At 33.1% G+C, this 24,818-nt stretch overlaps 3 protein-coding genes across 3 annotated transcripts; all 3 read right to left on the reverse strand.

Moving 5' to 3' along the window:
• Positions 1 to 2,584: 2,584 nt before the first annotated feature.
• On the reverse strand, positions 2,585 to 4,133 carry LOC139887723 (uncharacterized). Its single transcript, XM_071870785.1, has 3 exons — positions 3,608 to 4,133; positions 3,455 to 3,519; positions 2,585 to 3,337 (listed from the first exon to the last, which is right to left on the reverse strand). Exons 1-3 carry the CDS (start codon positions 4,131 to 4,133, stop codon positions 2,585 to 2,587), a joined length of 1,344 nt encoding a protein of 447 aa, XP_071726886.1.
• A 22-nt stretch (positions 4,134 to 4,155) lies between these two features.
• On the reverse strand, positions 4,156 to 5,211 carry LOC139887724 (uncharacterized). The gene is made up of 2 exons (XM_071870786.1): positions 4,529 to 5,211; positions 4,156 to 4,387 (listed from the first exon to the last, which is right to left on the reverse strand). Exons 1-2 carry the CDS (start codon positions 5,209 to 5,211, stop codon positions 4,156 to 4,158), a joined length of 915 nt encoding a protein of 304 aa, XP_071726887.1.
• A 4,685-nt stretch (positions 5,212 to 9,896) lies between these two features.
• LOC139887725 (glutamate receptor 2.8-like) lies at positions 9,897 to 16,790 on the reverse strand. The gene is made up of 5 exons (XM_071870787.1): positions 16,592 to 16,790; positions 16,242 to 16,507; positions 10,754 to 11,066; positions 10,271 to 10,647; positions 9,897 to 10,172 (listed from the first exon to the last, which is right to left on the reverse strand). The coding sequence occupies exons 1-5, from the start codon at positions 16,788 to 16,790 to the stop codon at positions 9,897 to 9,899; spliced, it is 1,431 nt and encodes a 476-aa protein (XP_071726888.1).
• Positions 16,791 to 24,818: the final 8,028 nt, after the last annotated feature.

Raw genomic sequence — 24,818 nt, forward strand, 5'->3', positions numbered from 1 at the left:
TTTGATCATTTTACAAATTAGTTGTATATTGATTTATCGTTTCGACAAAATCAGGCACTACTTGATGTGGAAGCACAAAAGAAGATTACAGGCACTATGTAAGTTAGTAGTTTGTGTTTTGTCTCTATTTAGATTACATATTTGTATTGAAATTGTATTACCCGCTTACATATGACAATAAATGCTTCAAAACCTCATCATTTGTATCTCACAGATACTGCCAAGAGATTATGTGGCCACTTATTATAAGAAATTCCCAACAATCCAACGGTATTGTTATTTCTTCATTTAGGTTTTTTTTTTCTAATGGTTTCTGAAATTTGTATTGTTATTTCTTTGATTTAGGGTTTATGTGCTTCTACTCTTTCGATTGCGAAAGATTTTGCAAGATAAAAGGTCTTATTGTTTTTTATATCAAGTTTCATCTATTCTATCAGGGTTTCCTATTAGTTGTTAAACTAATTTTTGGTGTAGCGTTAAGCAGGAGTATGGCATCTTAAAAAGGGGTTAAAGAAAAATGGTAAAATTATTGTGAAAGTGTTATTGTAGCGTCTGAGGACCTAACGATTAAAACGAACAGGAAACCCCTCATCCTCTTCCCCAAACAAAACGGCAGCAAATCAACCCAAAAAAGGCAGATGAAATCATCACCTGCTACAATTGACGCAAAAAAGTAAGGTAAGCGGATGAAGGTATTTACACTAATTTGATGTTGCTGTATTCATAACCATCAGTTTCGATGTTTATTGTACCAACTAAAACCCTAACTCATCATATTGGATTTGGTGACGATGAAATTGGATATTAAATATTTGTTTGTTTAATTCGCTGATATCTTTTTCCTTCATGTTTAGGTTTCTGCCGACCATCATCGTTTTTGTTTTTACCAGGTAATTTTAGCTTTTAATTTGATGCTTATTGATACAGTAATTTATTCAATTTATTATTTTTTGGTTAGGGTTCATCTTGAACATTGATTTTGATCATTCGAATTAGGCACTTTAGTATAGTATAGTATAGTATAGTATAGTATGTATGTCAGTCAGTCAGTCAGTTCTGTATAATATGAACTTATTTTTTTGGCTAACCTGTTTTTCTGAAATTTATGGTTGTTTGTTTTGTGTCATTTGACTTGCTCATCTTATGTTGGTACTTTGTTTTGCAAGTGTAAAAACTTACTTGCTCATTATCTCTTTCTCATGACAGCGAAAAGGTAGTATTTGTGACCTATTAAGTATTCACTATTGATTAACATTTAGTGCTACTACTGTAGTTAGATTACCTCATGTTGTTTGATGTTCACAGGCACCTCGGGTGGCTGTGTAACCCATGTTTACTGATGGAGCAGCTGCTGATGAGGAGAGAGCCGCAGGAGCTGATTTGGCGGGTGGTGAGGACCTTATTGAAGGAATGAGGAATGGGAATTGACCACTCAACTTATGTTATTGTTTAAACATAATATTGACTGATCGCTCAACTTATGTTGCAGAGAGCATGAGAATGATATTGGTTATGATAGAAAGGAAAAAAAGTGTCCACTCAGTACGGAATGATAGGCTTGAATGGTGTTTTGATTGCTTGGAGTTTACTGGATTTTTTTGTAAGAAAGAAAATTATTATGCTTTACATCCATTTTCTTTTCAAATTGGTTCATACATTCTAAAAATTCAGGTACATATCTCAAATACCTTAAAATTAAAGCTTATTTCAATTGTTCCATCCGTCACGGTATGTCTATGTTATTATTATTATATGTTTTGTGTGATTGTTATATTATTTGTGGGCGTTTTTGTTTTAATCCTTCCGTTATTATTGCAGTATATTTCGATCGTTGTTCATCAGGTAATATATATTTTTTTTACCTTTGAAGATTCTATTTTTATCACTATTGTCGTTCGCCATGGTTGTTTGTATGATGTTGTTTTTTGCGTTTTTATAATCCAATGCTTCATCTTTAGAGCGGTATAATTTTTTCATTGCTTATGCTAATGAGAAGTTCAACAAAAAGAAAAGAAGGTAATTATAGTATATGTTTCTAGGATTGTCGTTCGCCATGGTTGTTTGTATGATGTTGTTTGTTGCGTTTTTATAATCCAATGCTTCATCTTTAGAGCGGTATAATTTTTTCATTGCTTATGCTAATGAGAAGTTCAACAAAAAGAAAAGAAGGTAATTATAGTATATGTTTCTAGGGAGATTGACGGTGCTATGTGCCGGTCGTCGGGTATTTTGGGTAAAGGATTACCTCGGCAAATATTATTAATAATAACCAAACGTTTACAAAACATAACAGCTGCTTCAAGAGAGCCTTGAAGCCCAGCAAACGACCAACTAGCTATCAATACATAACCAATAACTAGCCATAATGACACGAGAAAACAAAACTATCAGATGTACCAATCTTCCTTCAGTTGGTTCGCACGGCTTGAGTCTTTGAATTGAATGGTCATCAGCTTTAAACGTACGTTGGATCTAATTGATTCGAACACCTGCTGAACTGAACGATGCGACCTTTTAAAGATACGATTATTTCTTTCTTGCCAAAGAGAATACACAGTAGCAGCTAAACACAACTTAGCCACTACTAACCGAGCACACTTGCGGCTAGCTTAAACTGCACAAAGCCCTTCCAGTCATTACAACCCACATTAATGCGTAGCATCTTCGTGACTCTCTCCCACACATGCATAGAAAATGAACACTGAAAAAATAAATGAGCATGCGAGTCCATACAATCGTTACACAACGAGCACTTCAAAATCGGATTAGCACGCAACTCCCATGGCTTCAACCTATCTTGCGTTTTGAGACGCTCGCCCATTAATAACCACATTACAAATGCATGTTTCGGGATACAATGAGAAAACCAGACAACGTGATACCAATTAAACTTTCCAGCATGAGGCCTAATAGTTTCCCAAACATGCGCACCAGAAAACCGACCAACAGTATCATCATTCACCTTCCAACATAATGTATCTTCAACATTCCATAACATAGGAAGAGTAACAGAATTTAAAACGTGATACTTTTGAATCCATTCATTTGACACACCCCCACGATGTACCAGCTCTCTCACGGAGGCTCTCTCTAGTTTAGCCAAAATAATGTCATTCATGTTCACGTGACTGGCGATAGGCCCCAAAGAAATCCAAGCTTCGAACATAGCCGAAGCCCTCATGCCATTACCAATTTGAAATATAAAGTACGGACGCACCTCCGCCCTAACTTGAAAAATTTCCCTCCAACTCCATGGCGAACCGGCAACAATTGGAATAGTCCAAAAATGATGACTAGCAAGTTTGTATTCATGAACCCATTTAACCCATAGAGATTGCTTAAAAGTGATCAACCTTCAAATGAGTGATGTCATGAGAGCTACATTCCACGATTTTAAACGCTTTATGCCTAGCCCTCCCTCATCTTTCGGTTTACACACGTCATCCTAACTAACCTTAGCTTTACCTCTTTTAAGATCCCTTTGGCACCACAAGAACCCACACAACAATTTCTCAATCTCTTTAATAATAGCATCCGGTAATATGAAAACCGAACACCAATTATAGTTGCATCGCCGTTAGAACATAAATAATAAGTTGCACCCTACCTGCAAATGACAAGAACTTATTTTTCCAATCATTTATCCTCTTTCTCACACGATCCACCAATATTATGCAATCACGATACATAAGACGCGATGAAAATAACGGAAGTCCAAGATATCTAACCGGAAGTGAACCTTCATCAAATGGTAAGATAGCAAGAATCTGATTCTTTATACTCGGTTTCACATTGGCAAAGAAAGCCGTGTTCTTAAGCAAACTTGGATTGAGGCCCGAACACCTTTTAAATTCATCTAACGATTTTTGAATCACCCGGACCGAACCAATACTACCATGCGCAAATAGAAACAAAACATCAGCGAAGCATAAGTTAATTATCTTTAACTTATCACATTTAGGGTGATATCTGAATGAATCCGAGCGCGAAGCATTCCTCTCCAACATAAGCGTTAAGACTTCCATAACCAACGTGAATAAATACGGGGACATGGGGTCACCTTGATGTAATCCTCTCTTACCTTTAAAGAACCCATGTAAATCGCCATTCACGCAAATAGAGTAAGATGTCATTGTAACACAAGCCATGACCCATTTAATCATTTTCCTCAGATATCCGAAACAAATAAGTCTCTTCCAGAAAATTCCAATCTACCGTATCAAATGCTTTTTGGATATCTACTTTAAACGCAGACCTCGATGCACCTCTATTGAGATGATAATTTTTCATAAGCTCTTGAGTTAGCAGAATGTTATCAGCAATACGACGACCAGGTAAAAAGGCAGATTGGTTTATACTAACATCTTCACCCAAACTTGCTTTGATCCTGTTAGTTATTATTTTACTAATACACTTATACAAGACATTGCAACACGAAATCGGGCGATAATCAGTAACTTTGCTCGGCGTCTGCACCTTGGGTAGAAGGGAAATTATCGTATATTATTTATCTCCTTTAACATTTGACCATTCCGAAAAAATTCTTTCACTGCTCCAGTGACTTCGCCACCAATAATACTCCAAGCTTCCTTGAAGAAAACCGAGGAATAGCCATCCGGACCCGGGGTTTTTACCTTCGCCAATATCAAAAATCGCCTTCTTCACCTCGTAATCCGTGATAGGCCGAACCATAGAATCAGCTTGATGTTGAGAAATACGTTTAGTAAACAATGATCCCACATCAACCATCGCCTCACAGTAAGCTTCAGATCCCAAAAAAGTTTCATAGTGTTGGACAAACTGAATGGGAACTGTAGCTCCCTCAATTAAGTTACCATTCGTGTCGGTTAAAGATTCAATACGGTTACGATTCATACGACCGTTGACCACTTTGTGAAAATAGCTAGTATTATTATCCCCAACCCGTAACCATTCAATCTTAGACTTTTGTTTTAATAAGCTTTCTTCCTCATGAATGGCCACATTATACTCTTTCAACAAACGACTAGCTTCATCTCGAGCACTTACATGAAACGGATCAGCATCAAGCACTTTTTGCGCATTATCCAATTCATGACGACATTGAATAACTTTATCATGAACGTTCCCTTTACTCCACATTAACTTACGAATAGGCTTTTTCAACATTCTAAGATTTTTCACCACTTTATACATAGTATGATCATGAACCTCTTGATTCCATACATCCATCACAGTAGTAATGATAGCGTGTCGACGTCTATGGCGGATAATGTTTCAAGGCTTTGTGCTGTTGGTATCCCTAGTATTGTATGTTATCAAAATGGTATTCTCCCCCCTCCTCCTCCTCCTCCTCTGTTCCCTTTATTATTTGTGTTTCTGCATCTTTCGCCTCTTTTGTTTCCATATAGTTACTTATTTTGCAGGTGTTGGTGGGTCTACATCCATTGTTGAACTCCCTATTCAACCGTCAACTCGAGTAGTTGGAACGTCATACACTCTTTCTGATCCTTTCCATTCTTCAGGTTGCGTCTTCGCTTCTATAATAACTAATAGCTACCGATTACAGCTCCTCTTCTTTATGTGTTTAGTGTTGCACTACATTTATGTTATTGTTTTGTTATAGGTTTCCATAGTTGTTGAATGCATTGGTTTATCTAAAAACAATTTACCTGTCACGTAAGATTAATCGTTATTTATTGCCGTTTTATTATGTTATGATGTTACCGATAACATGTTAACCTGTGTGATCACTTATTGTGGTTTACAAGATTTGCTTACAATATTTATTATGTGTTTATTGTGGTATATAATATGTTCTTATATATGTTGTTACATATTGTAACCTATATCATCTCCTTGTATATTATGATTGCTCTTAATTTGTTAATATCTTTGTTTTCGAGGTCGGGTAAAGGGATGGCAGGTTACGAGCTCTCCAACAAGTTTGATGATTTATATATATTATATATATAGCATTTTACTTTTTTATTTTGATACATCGATCGAGTTTTTGCATTACGTTCATCAAATCACACGTTTCATAAATGACAGGTCCAACCACAGGTGCCACCTGACCTACGGCAGAACGCCCTGAAGAAGCAGAAGCAACTAAAGATGGTCCTTAGGTGTCGTGATATTTTGTGCTACAACTTTTAAACATCGTTGTACCATAGTAATTATACAATTATCAGTAGCGAAGCGCGCATCCCTAAATCGAGTTTTGTAAGAATTATCATTTGAATTGTTATTTAGGTTTTATATGATTGATCTGTATTTCAGTGCGCGTTACATAAACACTAATACAGTTGTCAGTAGTGAAGCGCGCACCCCTCAGTCTTGTTATTATCATTACCGAGTAAAAGATATGTAAAGGAAAAAAAAAACAAGAAGAAGATGATATTGAATTAGAGTTATGGGTGGTATATTAGATGAGGTTGCTTGAAAAAGGGGAACAATGGAAAAAAAAAATTACAACTCGAACCCAGATGCTATGTTAACTATCTCTTCTCTCTCTTCATTAAAGCAACGTCATAATTAATTAAGGTGGTGTCAGAATTTCCTTAAAGAGCCAATCTCCACCATTAGATATGAATTTTTACACAAGATCTAATAGCCCACATTTGTCTATCGTCAGAATTGTCTCTCTCTTGTAAGATCAGGAAAGTTTTACCATTCCGCCCTTAAAAACAATCAGCAACATAGACTTGTATTCTATCAAATTATGTAACTGCTAATGCTGATTAACTGCCTATCAGTTACTTGTCCTTTTAACAAAAAAAATACATAAAACCGTAATAATTAAACCCATCTTAATTATCTCCTCCCTCGTCAAAATTCAATTGGGATTAGTTTAAGTTTTTGATCAATTAAGGTGATTGTTCTTACACCACTCTTATCCATAACACCCGTCATAGAACCACACTGGTGCCACCTCAGCACCTTCTTTCAACCACATTCCCAACCAGATTTACTAACATCCTCACACCCATCACATTGACTTCACTTTCAATATTATATATTTTTATTTATTTATTACTATTATTGTTATTACTATTAATTATTAATTAAATGACTAACTCAAATTTTATAAAATAAAAAGTATTGTATAAAATTGAAACTATAGGAACCAAACTATAAACAATCTTTTTATATACATTTCTATATAATTCAGGGACCAAATTTGTAATTACAACAATTAATACATCTTCATCATCAACCTCATCTTCATCCTTAAAAAACAAAAACTAGCAGCAGAGCATCGACCATTCATCAACCATTCAAAGAATGAGCCAATAGCCTAGTGGTGAATGACTCACTCTCCCTTAGGGGAGGTGAGGGTTCGATTCCCACTAGCTGAGGATTTTCCAAATAATTGGATCAAAAATCATTCTTACCGGGCCCAAATGATCCCTTGGTCCCACGCATGCGAAGATTGAAACAATGACAATGCAGGTTCGTTTATCGAGTCTGGCATGCTGTGGGAAAATGGGTGTTGGTGTTTCGCCAGGCTCCAGTGGGCTACCGGGGACCGCTGGATGGGTTGACAAAGTCAACACAGGGCTAACATATCCCTGCCGATACACATGTTTTGAAACAATTCATCAACCATTCCAAAAATCCCTAAACTTCCATCACAAATTAAAAAACAAAAAAGATAATAAAGATGTCCTACTAGCGTGAATGAAGATGTCGTTGCAGAGCATATTGGACCGCGGTGGATGCAACGGCACCCTAACGGCGGCCGCTAGCATCGGCGTGATGCAACGGAGGTGGCCAACCGAGCTCCAACCGCGAACCGATGTGAGTGGTCTTAATTGATATGCTGATATGATGTCAATTAAAGCTACAAATTGACGATATAGCAACAAATATTTATTTGGAATCATGGCATAGACACTATTGCAGGTATGTGGATCTCTACTATTTGATACGACCATGTATCAAATACAAATTTCAAATATATCAACAGAAACCCTAGAAATCAATTATAAATTGATGCAACTAATCGTCATCTGTTAATTTAGTATGATGTTTTTATTTCTAATTGTGGTTGTGTACCAACTATCTCACACTTCGGCCAGAAAAATTTGACTCTATGTATGATTTTTTCAAAAGCTATTATATGATTTCTTTTCTATGATTGTATTGACGCTGCAAACTGAATGAATTCATAAACATAAAAGCGCATCAACTTTGATATAATGCTGCAGGATGTGAGACATATCTACTTCAAAGCGTGTTGAAGGAATAGGTTTCCAGCGAATCATTAACTGAACAATTTTAGTATCTGAAAGCTGGCATGGGTTGGATACATATCTTAATATTTTAGAATCATTACTTTGTGGGGTGAAAGTTAGGAGACTTAACAAACACTAGAGAACGAGTTTAGGGCTATTATTATTGTTGTTTTTACCTAACTTTTTATTTGATTTGATTTGATTGGGAGTAAGGTTCTGAAGTAAATGCAGACGGTGATCTTATGGAGAACAAGCTTCACAATTGGTGTTGCAATACATTTTTCGCAGTGCTGAGACAAAAAAGTGGAGCAAATCATTCATAACGATCGAGTTTTTGGGAAGAGCTGTTAAAAGACAGATATGAAGAACACAAAGTTGAAGAGTTTAATTCTATGGGTGAAGGAAAAAGAAGTCGTAAGTCGGTCGGTATCTCTATTAGATTGTCCTTTTAATTCATGCCATATCATGATTCTAATAAACCAAGTTGAAAATTTTTTTACAAGATATTTTTTATTTTCAAATTTTTACCAGGAAGATTGAGTTTGGTAAATGATGTTTTTTTGTAATGTTCAGATGGTGTCTGTAGAAGACGATGATCTTGCTGTTTTGAAGATGTAAGTTCTGATGCTGATGACAATTATGAAGCCGAGTTATCTGATAAGGAGAATTCAGCTTGAATAGCGCCTGTGAGAAAGCCTACCAGGAAGTAAACACGTGGTACAATTTTAGTTACACTTATTAAATTTTTGCATAACTTGTTTATTTTATGTAATTATTACAAGGTTGAGAACATTTGATGATGGGTTCATAAAATTTTTCTCTCAACAGTTAACAATGTACGGTGAGTTACTTCCTCTAATGGAAGGTGAAGGGAGAGCCTTCAGGTACTCGGATTCAATCCAAGTCAACGGGCCTAATTCGTTCAAATCCTGATGAGGTATATTCTTGTCTTGTATTGATAAAAGATAAAAAGACGAATATTAAGAGATATAATGATATGACGTATTTACACCTTTTTTGATTGTGTTAACTATGTTTACTGCGTTGCAGATTTGGGGTTGGAGACTTGGATTGGGCTGAATTAACTTCACGCTTGAAGCAGAAGAGTTATGAGCAAATTAAAGTGTAAGAGTTATGCACACCGTATTACGATAGCAATATATTTGAAGTTGTTATAGTTGTGTAATTGAACGCAATTCTTGATTTAGTATTTGGTGAGTTTAAGGTTAAAGCAGAGGTGGTGAATACGAAATTTGAGATCGATAAATTCGATGGAGAGAACGATTTTGGTTTAAGGAGGGTCAATATGCATGCACTATTGGTTCAACATGGTTGTGTGGCTACGCTTGAAGGTCGAAAAAGGTTACCAGGGGATATGCCAGAGGTTGATAATATACATAGATGAAGATATTGCATTTATGTATATATATAAATTCAATGTAGACAACTAGTGCTCACTCACTAACAATATTATTAACACGCCCACATCGATGCATGTGCATACTAACAACTATTAAGACACTTTGGGTGACATTTTGAGCTAGAAAAAACAGTTTACATGTACAAATAAAGCAAGCAAGGATTTTCCTCTTTTACCTCATATGTTCCATCTTCGGTTTCAGAAGGTCAATAATTCACACGGTGAATTCAAAAATATGTTATATGTCATAGATGAATCTAGTCATCCATCGATACATGAACTTTTTTGTTCGCACGCCGAATGGATATTTCTGAACAGACAACAGCGGCTATAGCCACACTCCCCATAAATATGAACAGTCCAATAAAGCTCTGAATATCAAGACTTTGTGGAAGGTCTTGATTAGGTTGAGATTCATCAGGAGCATGAAACCCCAAGTATTTTTTCTTCATATCCATCATGACATCACTTTCGGTAACACTTATGACGGCCCTTGTAAAGCTCGGTAAAAAAGGAGATCCACGAGGAAATGCCTGGTTCAATGAACATATCAAGATCGAAAATTTATTTCATCAAGTACCGTATCAAAGAGAAAAACTTTATTAATTAGTGAAGAGCAGAAGAGACTTACAAATGTAATTCCGGATTCCTGGTTTATTGGTCCAAACTTCACGTAATTAGAGCCATATTTGGCAAGAAATAGTTCAATGTACGGAAGTTCATCGAACACTGCAGTAACTCTACCGGTGGACAAAGCAGTTTTATATTCTTTAACGCTTTTGAGAGGAACCAAATTCATGCCATTGCTCTTGTATTTGTTCATTATAAAATCTTTTAGAAAGGAACCATTTTGATATCCGACGTTTTCATATCCAGAAGGCAATTTAGGACGTAGTTGATCGAGAGTCAACCATGAGGACAAGCTAGCTGTGAAAATCTGAACCACAATAAAAATCATACTTAACCATATAACCAACACAACTTTAGAGTTCCTATTCACTATCTTCCCTGCAAGAAAATATATGAATAATGAGAATACAATGTTTTTATAACAATAAGTTTATATGGATATTGTTGCTACAAAAAGTACACATTATAGCTAACTTTTGTATACCTTCATTGAAGAAGAACGTAGAAACCGGGAACCAAATGATCATCTTGAGTGTCTGATAGGATGCTGTAAATTTGGGGTTGTCCGCACGGTATTCTAAAATTGTGATTGCAACTCCAATATAGATACACATGCCAACTATTGTGAACCACAATCTCTTAGTAAAAGGTCTTAGGAAAGTCCACAACGTTTGGTTCCATTCATGTGATCCATGAATAAGCATATAAACTTCAGAGCTTAGATATGGTGGCGTAAAATCAACGTATTGAGCTCTGCTGGCACGCACGGTAATATCACCGCCAATCGATTGACAATTCTGTAAAATCAACATATTAAACTTTGGTTCATTATATTCTGTAATGATCATCTTATACATATTATGATATTTAGACCCCCACTTCAAGACCGGTTATGGAAAACACCGGTCTAGAAAGTCCCTCCCCGAAATCCAAAAAATACAACCGGTCTTAATTAGTGGTCGAACCGGTCTAAATATGTGAAAGCTAACACGTCTAGAAGAATAAAGTTTTAAATACATATCAACCGGTCTAAATGAAGAGACGGGTAGATAAATTTTATTTTGGAGGGAATTGAGACAAATCAAACTTTTCACAAAAATTTGGGGGGAAGTTATCTGATCGATCATTCCCCTTTTATCCTATGTTTTCATTATCAATCTACACTAATTTTAGGCAAAACCACCAATATTTTATACGGAGTAACATATACTAAATCATCCTTAGCCTCAGGTACTGCCGCCAGCAAGAGCGAATTCCACCGCCTGTGTAATTGAGGTGCTACCGTCATCAAGTTCGAACTCCACCATCTGCGAATTTTACTTCTACTGTTGAACTTAACTCGGTAGCACCATGGTAAATTTCAATTATTTTGTTTTTGCCGTTTATGTGATTTACGTTTTGCCTTTTGGATTTAGGGATAGTCTGATTCTATAACTTGGTGCTCATAAACCCTAGAATCTAACACTTACATATTGTCACTTATCGTTCCTATACCCTTTTTCACACTTCATGACTATATTATGCCCTTTTTAGTGAGTTGAAATTCGTGTTATTTATATTGCTAAATGTTAACACAGCTTATCGAAATTCAATTATATAATTACAATCATTGAGTAGGATATCCTTATTGGGTACTTTATATATTTATAAACGATTAAGAGTAAATTATATTAACATCTGATCTTCATCGTCATACAATTATATATTTCTATTAAGTCTACTTGTATAATACAGACTATGTATATACTTTCTAATGTGTGTATATATTTGATTTGTCTGTATTGTTGCAAGTTGTAAGTACTATAAAACAAAGTTTTACAATATGATTAGCTTTTGAAATTGACTTTGTTCATGAATTTTAATAATCAACTTATAGAGTTTCAAACTTTCAATTTATCAATTACATAAATGTCTTAAATGGAAGGAGCTAAATTAAATCCCTTTTTTAGTCTACATACAACATTGTATGCAACTTACGTCGCAATGTCAATTTACAAGCAATAGTTGTATCTTATCTAGATGCTTAAGGTTATATATATATATATATATATATATATATATATATATATATATATATATATATACATATATACATCATGTGAGTCGATGCACCATAGAAGGTAATACGAATCTTTTCGCTGAATTTTGATTAAGAACACCATTAATAAATTACTTACAAATTTTATTTTTATGCAGGTTAAGTGTATATATTAATACATGGGTTGATAATCGTCATTTAAGTTAATATGATATACTAAACTGCCATGTATGCTCTTGCCCCTTGTATTTAATTTCTTTTTATCTATGTGTTTATGTTTATGTATTTATAATATATTTATATATTTATATTTACATTGCATTGGTTTAGATATAACTGGGCAAGAGTATGTTTTGGCATCCCTGGAGAGCATATTTTGATAGTTGATCTAATATGAAGGTCATACTCAGGATGCACTTCAAGAAACTTAAAGTTTTTGATATATTGTTCTCGAAAGTCTGATTGACCATATCTATGTTTTTTTCTTTTCAAAACAGGGGTATGAAAATTAAGATCGCGAGAAAGAGATGGTACATGCCTAAAATATAAACATTAACATGTAAGCATTAATTTTATTATAATGATCAATTTTAGCATATGTGCAATCACTTGTTTTTATTGTTTTTAAGAGAATTAGATAAATAGTTGCAGACTTACCTATAGATTTTTTTTTTTTTTTTTTTTTTTTTTTTAGTGTTAAACCTTCATTCATTACTTTGTTGCATCATTCATTCTCATTGTGATCGAATAACATGTTTTATTGTGTTTAGCAACAATTCATGGGTAAGGTCCTTCAACAATAGAATAGCTGAAGGTTTAAGACTACAATTCCTGTATTCATATAGGATGTTAAGACACCTTTGAAGGTATGATGCCAAGTTTTTTATATGCAGTATTACTACTTGCGTTTCCTGTCTAATTCATTTTGTATTCCAGATTGGGACCACCCATTTGCAACTGGTTATACCTTGGAGATCGACAATTGAGTATAGTGAGAAGAAGGCTCTTTCATGAATTGGCATTAGAGATCAACAAATGATTTTTGAGTAGTAATAATTCTCAAGTGCAACAAGGTTCTTAAAATAAGTTCATGTTCCTTTTTTATATTTATCTATGCAATTAGTGTATTACTCTGTATTATTTTAATTTGGAGAAACTTCGGCAATGTTGTATCGACAGAAACGATTGTTGGTGTATATATATAATATGATTTGGTTCAGATTTAATAGTGTTGTCGTGGTTTGTCTAATCATATGTTGGCCAACAAATTTGTGGTTTGATTTTTAAGCATACATCAGCTAGTTCTAGTTTAATATGAATTAGAAGAATTAAAAAAAAAGGCGCTCTATACTATATAAATAGACCGGTTGTGATGTCTAGGAACCGGTCTATATACTCATAAACTAGCGCCAAATGAAAGTTGCAACCGGTCTTCATATTGTCAATAAGACCGGTTTTGTAACACGTCTATTTGATGTTTTACAATTAGACCTGTGCTATCTAGACGTGTTCAAAAACACGTCTAAATAGCTTTTTCAACACGTCTACTTGACTTTTTTTGTAGTAGTAATTAAGTGAGCCTATCAGACAAAAAGTGCTAGTTGTAGTGCGCTAGCGCGCATTTGACTAAAATCATTGTAAGACAAGGTTCTGGCCAGCGAGTGGGAAGGAGCCTTAACGTGAAGCATTAATGTACAAGTGCTTAAGAGTCGTTCGTACCATGACCACAACTATCATGTAAGGAAATTGGACGCAAATGGTTGATATATTTACTTCTGTAAAAAAAATCTTAAACTGAAAGACTTTTGGTCTAACAATAAACGAGTAACTAATCTATTTCAAGTCTCGTTTGATACATAACTAGTGTACACATGGAATTGAAGTTCGCAAAATAAATAATTAATAATTTAATTATGATTAATAAATAACTATAAGTAATAATTTAATAATGATTATTAATAAGAAATAAATTATATATATATATATATATATATATATATATATATATATATATATATATATATATATATATATATATATATATATATATATATATATATATATATAAGGGCATGATCAATGGGGAAGTAACCAACCGGGGGAAAGTGGGGGGAAGCAAAAAAAATTTTTCGTGTTTTTTGGAATTTTTTTTCCGGCATCAAGATCACACGAAAATATGAAAATTTAGAAAAGACACTTCGTGATGAATATTAATATTTAGGCGAAAAAACGATCGACAAAAATAATATTCAAGATAATATTGTTCGTGAACAATGTGAATTTTTTTTTTCTTCATGTTTTGTGAAGTAAAATTTAGCTCGATTTAGAGTTTAGGGTTTAGGGTTTGGTGTTTTGGGTTTATTCCATAAACCCAAAACACAAACATCAAACCCTAAACCCTAAACTCTAAACCGTTCGTGTTAAAAACTCAATCTAAATCCTAAATCAAAACCCTAAATCTAAACCCTAAACCCTAAATTTCTAAACCTTAATATCTAAACCCTAATATCTAAACCCTAATATCTAAAACCTCAACATACGCTCGAAAAACACAATAATTGTTATATATTACTTCTTCGAGCATTTTTCCGCAAAAATAAAAACATTTATCACAAAGTGTCTCTATTAAATGTTCATATTTTCATCCAATCTATAATGTTCATGAACAAAGTTTTTTCAAAAAATGAAAAAAAAAAAAATTTGCTTCCTTCCGATTGGTCACTTCCCCTTGATCCTACCTACATATATATATATATATATATATATATATATATATATATATATATATATATATATATATATATATATATATATATATATATATATATATATATATATATATATATATATATATATATATATATATATATATATATATATATATATATATATATATAGGGGCAGGATCAATGGGGAAGTAACCAATCGGGGGGAAGCAAATTTTTTTTTTTCGTTTTTTTTTGGATTTTTTTTCCTGCATTAAGATCACACGAAAATATGAACATTTAGAAGAGACACTTCATGATGAATGTTATTATTTAGGCGAGAAAACGATCGACAAAAATAACATGCAAGATAATATTGTTCGTGAAGAATATGAACGTTTTTTTTTCCATGTTTTGTGAAGTAAAATTTAGCCCGATTTAGAGTTTAGGGTTTAGGGTTTAAGGTTTAGGGTTTAGGGTTTGGTGTTTTGGGTTTATTCCATAAACCCAAAACACCAAACCCTAAACCCTAAACCCTAAACCCTAAACCCTAAACTCTAAACCGTTCGTGTTAAAAACTCAATCTAAATCCTAAATCTAAACCCTAAACCCTAAATTTCTAAACCCTAATATCTAAACCCTATAAACCCTACTATCTAAACCCTAATATCTAAACCCCAATAGCTAAAACCTCAACATACGCTCGAAAAACACGATAATTGTTATATATTACTTCTTCGAGCGTTTTTCCGCCAAAATAAAAGCATCTATCACAAAGTGTCTCTACTAAATGTTTATATTTTCATCCCATCTATAATGTTCGTGAACAAAGTTTTTTCAAAAAACGTAAAAAAAAAGTTTTTGCTTCCCCCCACTTACCCCCGATTAGTTACTTCCCTCTTGATCCTATATATATATATATATATATATATATATACATACAAAAATAGTTGAGTTTGTTTTGTTTTTATACATAAGAGTGATAATAATTGAGTTTGTTACAAATCAAAGGTACATATTCGTATCAAATGTTGAAATTTCAAATCAATGGTTGATTTGAAGTGAGACACAATTATAACATCATCATTCAATTCATGATTGGAAATCATAGTGATGAACTTGGGCGATCTTTCCTTTTATATACCAGAAGACTAAGATGTATATACATAATTTGTGATTTTCATATCTAAGATGATCAATTTGTATGTGTATTCAGAAACAGTTCGTACCGTTCCTTCAATAACATGTATAAGTTGATCATAGGTACCGTTACTCTCCCCTCTGTCGTTAATGTACGGTTTGAAAATAGGCTGAACTCTGTATGGCAACAATTGTAATGCATAGCAAAATATTGCTATGGAGAATCCACCTTTAACTTCAAAATTTTTTACTTTTACAAACTCGGTAAATACATCTTTCTTTGGAATCCACACAACTAATTGTTGGCATGGACCTTCTCCTGTTTTATTCACTTGCCATGTGGGCCCTACTATATCTATTGTAAACATTATTAGTAATAATCAAATCATGAATTTTTTTTTTTTTTTCCAACTTACATGAATGTATCAAGTTAACATACCTGCACATATATCAGCCGGCTGTTCTATAAGACGACGCTCTTTTCTAAATCTTCTCCTTCGGCTAGATCTTAGTCTGATAGTTGTACTCGTCACCGTTTCTTTAGAGTCAACTTTTGAATATGGTTCTCGATTTATTAATTTATATGCTGGTGCTACCGACGCGTTCACAGAATTAACAAAGCAATGAACACAAACCATTATCCCAACAAAGAACACAAAAGTGTTGTTGTTGTTGTACAACATATTGTCTGATGGGTTGTATCAAGTGGAATCTTCTGTTGGTTTATATAAAGCTAGATTCAGTTACGGCTTATATACTTTGACCTTCCTAATAATCTTGATTTTTCAGACATTTGTCAGTTTATTAATGTATTCTCATTTATTTTGCTGACAGAGAGCTGACGGTATATAAATAAGGGTTACGGATTTCATTCTAATGTTACACACTTTGCACAAACCCTAGCCGCGTATTGTGATGACCCGGGAATTTCCGACCAAATTTAAACTTGAATCTTATTTGATTTCGATACGATAAGCAAAGTCTGTAATGTTGAGTCTCGAAAATTTTGAAATCTATATTCATGTAATCAATTACCCTTTGACTGTGCCCGACGATTCACGAACAACTGTTACAAATAAATATATATATATAAAATTTAAATTGTATTATATTTATTATTAATGTTATTATTCTTCATTAATAATATATGATTATAACTAGTATTATTACTAGTATCATGAATAAGATTATTATTATTTTAAGTAGTGTTAATGTTAATATTAGTGATATTATTGTTATCATTATTATAGTTATTATGGTTATTATTATTAAACCTATTAAAGTTATAAACTTTATGATTATGAGAACCATTATTATTTATTTATTATTATTATATTTATTAATACTAGAAATATTAATATTATATTCAATATTATTATTTCTATTACTAATATTATTCTGATTAGCAATACTATTATTATTTTCTATTATTTGCATTTTTTTTAAACTAATAATATTATTATTAATATAATTAATATTATTTATAAATTTTTAATATTAATATTTAATATAAATAAAATTACATAGGATCACTTTCTGTTTGAAGTCTCAATCTAGACTGTGTTTAATGGATTCCACAAACCCAATTATTGTAAGAACCATGAAAGCAGACATCAATATAAAACAAAATCTGTTAACAATCCCCATCTCCTTTATTCATTTCCTGCTCACAGTCTGCTCATAATTTGATTTCCTGTCGACCAATCTTAACTACAAAACAACCTCTTTACAAACCATCATTCATATAATTTTTTTTTTTTTAACAAGCAAGAGCTAAAACATCACTCTATTCGATCACAAAATTCCCACACTTGCTATCATTGACACACTAGCTGCTACCGTTATTTCTTTTCGGTTTTAGACGCAAGACCAAACCAAACAACCTTAAACAACCACACCCACACCCACAATCATCTTTCATTCTTCTGTTGTTAATCGAACCAAAGCAACAACACCATCGTCCATCATCTTCTACCATCAATAATCGTCACTATCCCAACTGGAACACCACCTCCACGATGCCACCACCGTCTCCTTTGTCCGTGAACCACCATGGACACATCACCTTTATCATCTCTCTCACTTGTTCTCTCTCTACAAAAATTGCTGCGTAGGAATCGCTTATGCTCCTGAAAACCTTAAAGGTAATTAAAAAGATAAATGATATATTGATACATGAAAGCATATAAATAGTGAGTATAATAGATGATGATAAAGTCGATGGGCATGAGGGACCGTTTAAGACTTTATATGCGAGATAATTTGTCACTTTTGCTATGCGTTTTCTTTAATGATGATGATATTATAATAAAGTCGAGGATGATATTAATGGAAAAAGACTAATGCAGTGTAAACACATGCCATATTTTTGGTTTATCTCCTTGCCGACATTTACCAAAGTGGGATTACCCCACTCTCCAATCCCTTTTTGATAGTGGGTAGCTAATTGGGAACAATTAATGTTTCTAATACAATTACTTTAGCACATCTAGTTCCACTTTTAAAAAACCTCACGCAAAATACAAAGTTACGGGATAACAATCTTTACACTTGGGATCTAGTTGGGTTAGTTGTTTTCACGCTACTCGTTTTCTCCTGCTTCATATTTTTTTCTTCTTCTTTTCTGATCGAACTACAATTGAAGAGTGGCTGCTACGGTTTCCTGTTTCTCTGCTTGAACTGATGCCATACACTTATGCTCCTGTCTAACGAATAATAAAGATAGTTCCTGTGATTAATGGCACGATGGATATTACAGGATGATGATTATGATGGTGGAAAAGTAACCGATTGACATGATGATTATAATCATAATAATTATGTTAGACCGATGATGATCATGGAGAATAATTATGATTATGATATAATTATAAATATAGACGATATTGAGAAGATAACAATTTTAGGATTGTGATGATGATAACTAGATTATGATTAGGGAACGACTATGTTTATGATGATGAAGTTTTATGATGTTAATGATAATAATGATGCGTGATGATTATGGCTGAGCTATGGTGTTGATGAAACCGCAAACGTGAAATCACGATGAAGATGTAATTATCATGATGATAATGATATGTAGGATAGGGTTGAATTTGTAGAAGAAGAAGATGAAGATAAAAGGGAAAAACAGGAAATATAGAATAAATACAATTGATATTGGTAATTTAATAGATATGAGCGAATGGAGTTATGGTTGTGGTGTTAGCAGGGTATTCAGAAGGTCGTGGGTTCGAGTCCCGGTTGTGGCATATATTTTTTTAGAAAAAGGAGATAAAGGGAAACAGATGAAAAATCGAGTTAAATAAATACTAGAATCCTATAATTCCAGAAAAACAGAAATAGTGCCATGGTTAAGGTTGTTGATGGATGAGCGGGAGGTCATTGGTTCGAAACCTGGCATGCACATTAATTTTTTTTAAAGGCATATTTGATGAGGTAACCATCCTTATTATATTTATTATTATTTCTATTATAACTAACATAGATATTAGTACTATTATTAGTAGTACTATTAATATTATTATTAATATTATCATAAAAATTATCATTTTTTCAAATTATTACTATTAACAATAGTATTTTTATAAAAATTATCATTTTAAGTATTATCATACATATTATCATTATTATTATTATTATTATTATTATTATTATTATTATTATTATTATTATTATTACTACTATTATTATTATTATTATTATTATCATTATATTTATTATTATTATTGTTATCCTCATTAGTAAAATTATTATTAATAACATTAATTATATAGATATTACATTGAACAAATTATTGATTTTTGTTATAATACCAATTACAAATATATATATATAAATAACTATATGTATGAATATTGATTATTTTACAAAATAACTATACGTAAAATATAACTGAAGATATAAAGTATATATATGTATATAACTACAACATTTATATTATATATAAATATTATATAGAAGGAATGATGTGATTATACATGTTAATATATATACGGGATATAGGTTCGTGAATCCGAGGCCAACCCTACTTTTGTTCAATGTCGTCATATGTAATTTTTTCTACACAATACAGTATGGTGAGTTTCATTTACCTTTTTACCCTTTATATTTATGGGCTGAGAATACATGCGCAATTTTTATAACTGTTATACGAAATAGACACAAGTAATTGAGACTACATTATATGGTTGAATGATCGAAATCGAATATGCCCCTTTTTATTAAGTCTGGTAATCTAAGAATTAGGGAACAGACACCCTAATTGACGCGAACTCTAAAGATAGATCTATCGGGCCCAACTAGCCCCATCCAAAGTATCGGATTCTTTAGTACTTCGAAATTTATATCATGTCCGAAGGAGGATCCCGGAATGATGGGGATATTCTTATATGCATATTGTGAATGTCGGTTACCAGGTGTTCAATCCATATGAATGATATTTTTGTCTCTATGCATGGGACGTATATTTATGAGAAATGAAAATCTTGTGGTCTATTAAAATGATGGAAATGATTATTTATGTTAAACTAATGAACTCACCAACCTTTTGGTTGACAGTTGAAAGCATGTTTATTCTCAGGTACGAAAGAAATCTTCCGCTGTGCATTAACTTATATTAGAAACATTACTTGGAGTCATTCATGGCATATTTCAAAAGACGTTGCATTCAAGTCATTGAGTTTATCAATATTATTATTAAATCAATTATAGTTGGATATATTATGAAATTGTATGCCTGCTGTCAACTTTCGATGAAATGAAAGTTTGTCTTTTCAAAAATGAATGCAATGTTTGTAAAATGTATCATATAGGGGTCAAGTACCTCGCGAAGTAATCAACTGTTGTGAATCGTTTATAATCGATATGGACTTCGTCCGGATGGATTAGGACGGGTCCTTTCAGTTGGTATCAGAGCGGTGGTCTTAGCGAACCAGGTCTGCATTAGTGTGTCTAACCGATAAGTCGTTAGGATGCATTAGTGAGTCTAGACTCCGACCGTGTCTGCATGTTAATAGCTTTGCTTATCATTTCGTGTCGAAAATTTCCTGCTTATCATTCTTAGGGAATCACTTGCTTATCAATCTTAGTCTAGACACGTTTTACTGCATTGACTGCATGAATAGTGTATAGACAAAATTCATAACTTAGCGTATCTGATACTTTATATCTTAGCGTATCTGTTACTGTAACTTTGCCTGACAACTTCCGTAGATTCCTCCGTAACTTATGGGATTTTAGTATTATATATGCATATGTAAATTATGTATTGCAGGGTACTAATCTACATCCTATAACCTATTTCTTATCGAAAATCCTCCATCTGATCGTACGAGATGAATCCTGCAACCAGTTCGAGTCCCTCAGATTCCGATAGCTATTCCGATAGTTATTCCGACAGCTATTCCGACATAGATGTTCACCTGAGCTCCGAAAACAGCGTCATCGGCATAAATCAACCAATCAGCCATTATCAATTCATCTGATGGGTTCGTAGTCGACTTAATTAATGGAAATGTGCAGAAGGCAATCCCTTCCACTAACCGAATTCACCTCTTGACAATGAACCTGAAGCGTTTACCGGCGAACCTGTTCGAGACACCAATTTCAGTCTCATTTCCGGGGTAACTCGACAAGATTATATTCTATCCACAATTCTGAACCTTATTCATTCTCTCATTCCGACCGACAATCATCCTGGAGTAATAGGTCAACGAACTTCGCGCTTGAATAACCAATTCGGAGAATATGGTGCAAAATGTACCAACTTCAGCAACATCACCGGCACCAACAGTACAATCAATAACAGCACCAGTACCATCAACAATCCATGCTTCAATATCATCATCTGAACTTTGAGTATGATCGTCGTTCGACATGTCGAATATGTAATCTCTAAAGTTTTAGAGATTATTTATTCTAGTTCCAACCGAAAAGCAAATGAGTTTAATATCATATTAACTCATTAAATCCATGAATACATCTGAAGAAAATATATATGTATATATGTTTTCATAAAGATTGTAATTAAAAATTCTCTTGTACAAACTGTTAATGGTGAAAATATTTTAACGGGTAGGTAATACCCGAGGACTATTTAAATTTCACATTAATAAGTTACATCGTACGTTCTTCGAATCTGTTTCAACAGTCATATACTATCCTACTTACATCCACCGATATACAAATCCGTTCACCACAGAATAACCATATTCATCCAATTACATATTTGGATTTTGACCTATCAGAATCCAACAAGTGGCATAATGAAGAAATAATGGACACAATAAAAATTGGTTAGAAACAGATTAATTAACAATATGAAATTCTATTAAGAATCCACGCTAACAAAATCCTAGCTAACTGTTCCTAGCTAACTGTTAATTCCGTATTACCATTTAATTATCGCAATTTATTTATCGCAGTTTATTTATCGCAATTTACATTCTCGCAATTTTATTATTGTCATTTAATTTCTGTTATTTACTTTACGCACTTTATTTATCGTTATTTAATTCCTGTTATTTATTTTACACACTTTAAATGTCGGGACACGTATACAAGGTTTTGACATATCATATCGACGCATCTATATATATTATTTGGAATCACCATAGACACTCTATATGCAGTAATGATCGAGTTCTCTATACAGGGTTGAGGTTGATTCTACAATAATATATACACTTTGAGTTGTGATCGAGTCTGAGACAAATACGGGTCACGATACCTATTAATTAATTCGAATATTACATATTAAACTATATATGAATTATTGAATTGCTAACTGTTGACTATCAACTGTGGACTACCAACATTGGACAATTAAAATGAATTAAAATATTGACTATAATATATGAAACTAAACAATTCTTCAAGTTTGCCACTTGAATTCATCTTAAACCTCATTTGTATCTTCACAATTACATTCTGCGTTCAAACCTTTCAAGATTCTTGAAAACACCTCAACCGAGAGGATGAATCAACCGCACTTCATCTACGGAAGGAAAGATTTGTGCATATAGTTATGCACCTGAGAAACTCTTGGCAACTGAGTAAAAGTTTAACACGTAGCCGCGTCAGATCCTTTGGCACTTATTAGCAAAAATAACTTTGCGATCCCTTTTCAAAGTAGCAAATTTTGTCACAGCTTCAGCAAATCAACTTCTACTTTTCGTTCGAAACAACCTCATTATCACCTTGACTAATATGTATGTTCATTTATTGTTACCGGGAACCTTTTATATTCCACCATATTACCGTCAGCGTTTAATCATCTAAAAACACAATTTTCTTGAAATCATCTCGGATCGATAACAAATGATTCAGATAGGGTAGCAGTAAATGTAGAGGAATCGGCAATCAGTACTTTGAAAACTCACAGCATATCTACATCAACAGTTATATGTATGACATTTATCTCTTAGAATTATGATCTCTCATTCTGAAATTCCGAAAAACACTCAGTCACAAATCAATACTCTGAATGTTGAAAAATCTGAATGAAGCAGCAGAAACTGTAGATAACCGTAAACGATCATAATCATCGAAAATTTGATGATAAAGATTCGTATGTTGGAAAAGCTCAGAAAAGTTGGAACTGAAAAACGGATTGAGCTAACCGTAAAGGAAACCAAGGAGAAATACAAGTAACATACCCTAAATTCATAGAACCCAGATAAATCTAGATCCGTTGAAATCTTTAGAGAATATCTTGCTCCGAAGTCATGTTAAAATCTTGCGGAAAATCTTTCTCCATCAACCATCGAACTTAGAAATTCCAAAATATCATCTTCAATATCTTCGATATTTCTGAGGATAATTTCATAAATATTCTCGTCCAAAATTATATACCTCTTCGTGCGTCCTGTGTATCATTATGTTGGAAACATTCAATGGAAAATTTAGTATCGAAAAGCAGATTATGCAAAACTATGAAGGAAGCCGTGAACAAATCACAAAGAATAAGTTTGACTTCAAAGAATCCAAATGATTCCGTTTCTGATGAAATATTTAGCGAATACCTCGCTTCCGAATCTAAACCCTTACGGATAAATCTGCTTCATCATCCATCGATATTAGAAATTCCAAGATATCATCGTATCTTTCATTATAAATATCCTCCATATTTCTGAAGATATTTTCATAATTATTCTTATCTGAAATTAATAATCTATTCGTGCTATCAATGTTACATCATATAGAAACTGTTAGTTTCTATATTCTGTAAACTTTCGAGCTTAAAATATGAATGTTTTTGGAAGTAGTGTTGGGAACTGATGCATGAGTTAGTATAATATAATGACACTTGATCAACGTGATTATATTACAGTAAGTCATGCTGAGTTTCTAATGAAACCTGATGATGGTTCACAGTAGATTATACCATCATCATGTGTCATGTTACATAACTCTTTCATTCTACATAACCTCCGAACATATCAAGAAGAATATATTCTTGATAGTTCTATCATCTGTATTTTTGATAAATTTGAAAATCAAATCGTGCTATCACGTTCCACCCTGCTTAGAACATTATAATCATTTAGAACTCTATATCTACAAATTCTGGACCATTATTCGCTTGATTTAAAGTCGGGAAGAGAAAACAAGAGCATGAAGCTCCGATATATAAGAAAAATATAAAGCCCAACAACACCACC

This window comes from Rutidosis leptorrhynchoides, chromosome 2 (genome assembly GCF_046630445.1).
Source record: "Rutidosis leptorrhynchoides isolate AG116_Rl617_1_P2 chromosome 2, CSIRO_AGI_Rlap_v1, whole genome shotgun sequence".
Taxonomy (NCBI): domain Eukaryota; kingdom Viridiplantae; phylum Streptophyta; class Magnoliopsida; order Asterales; family Asteraceae; genus Rutidosis; species Rutidosis leptorrhynchoides.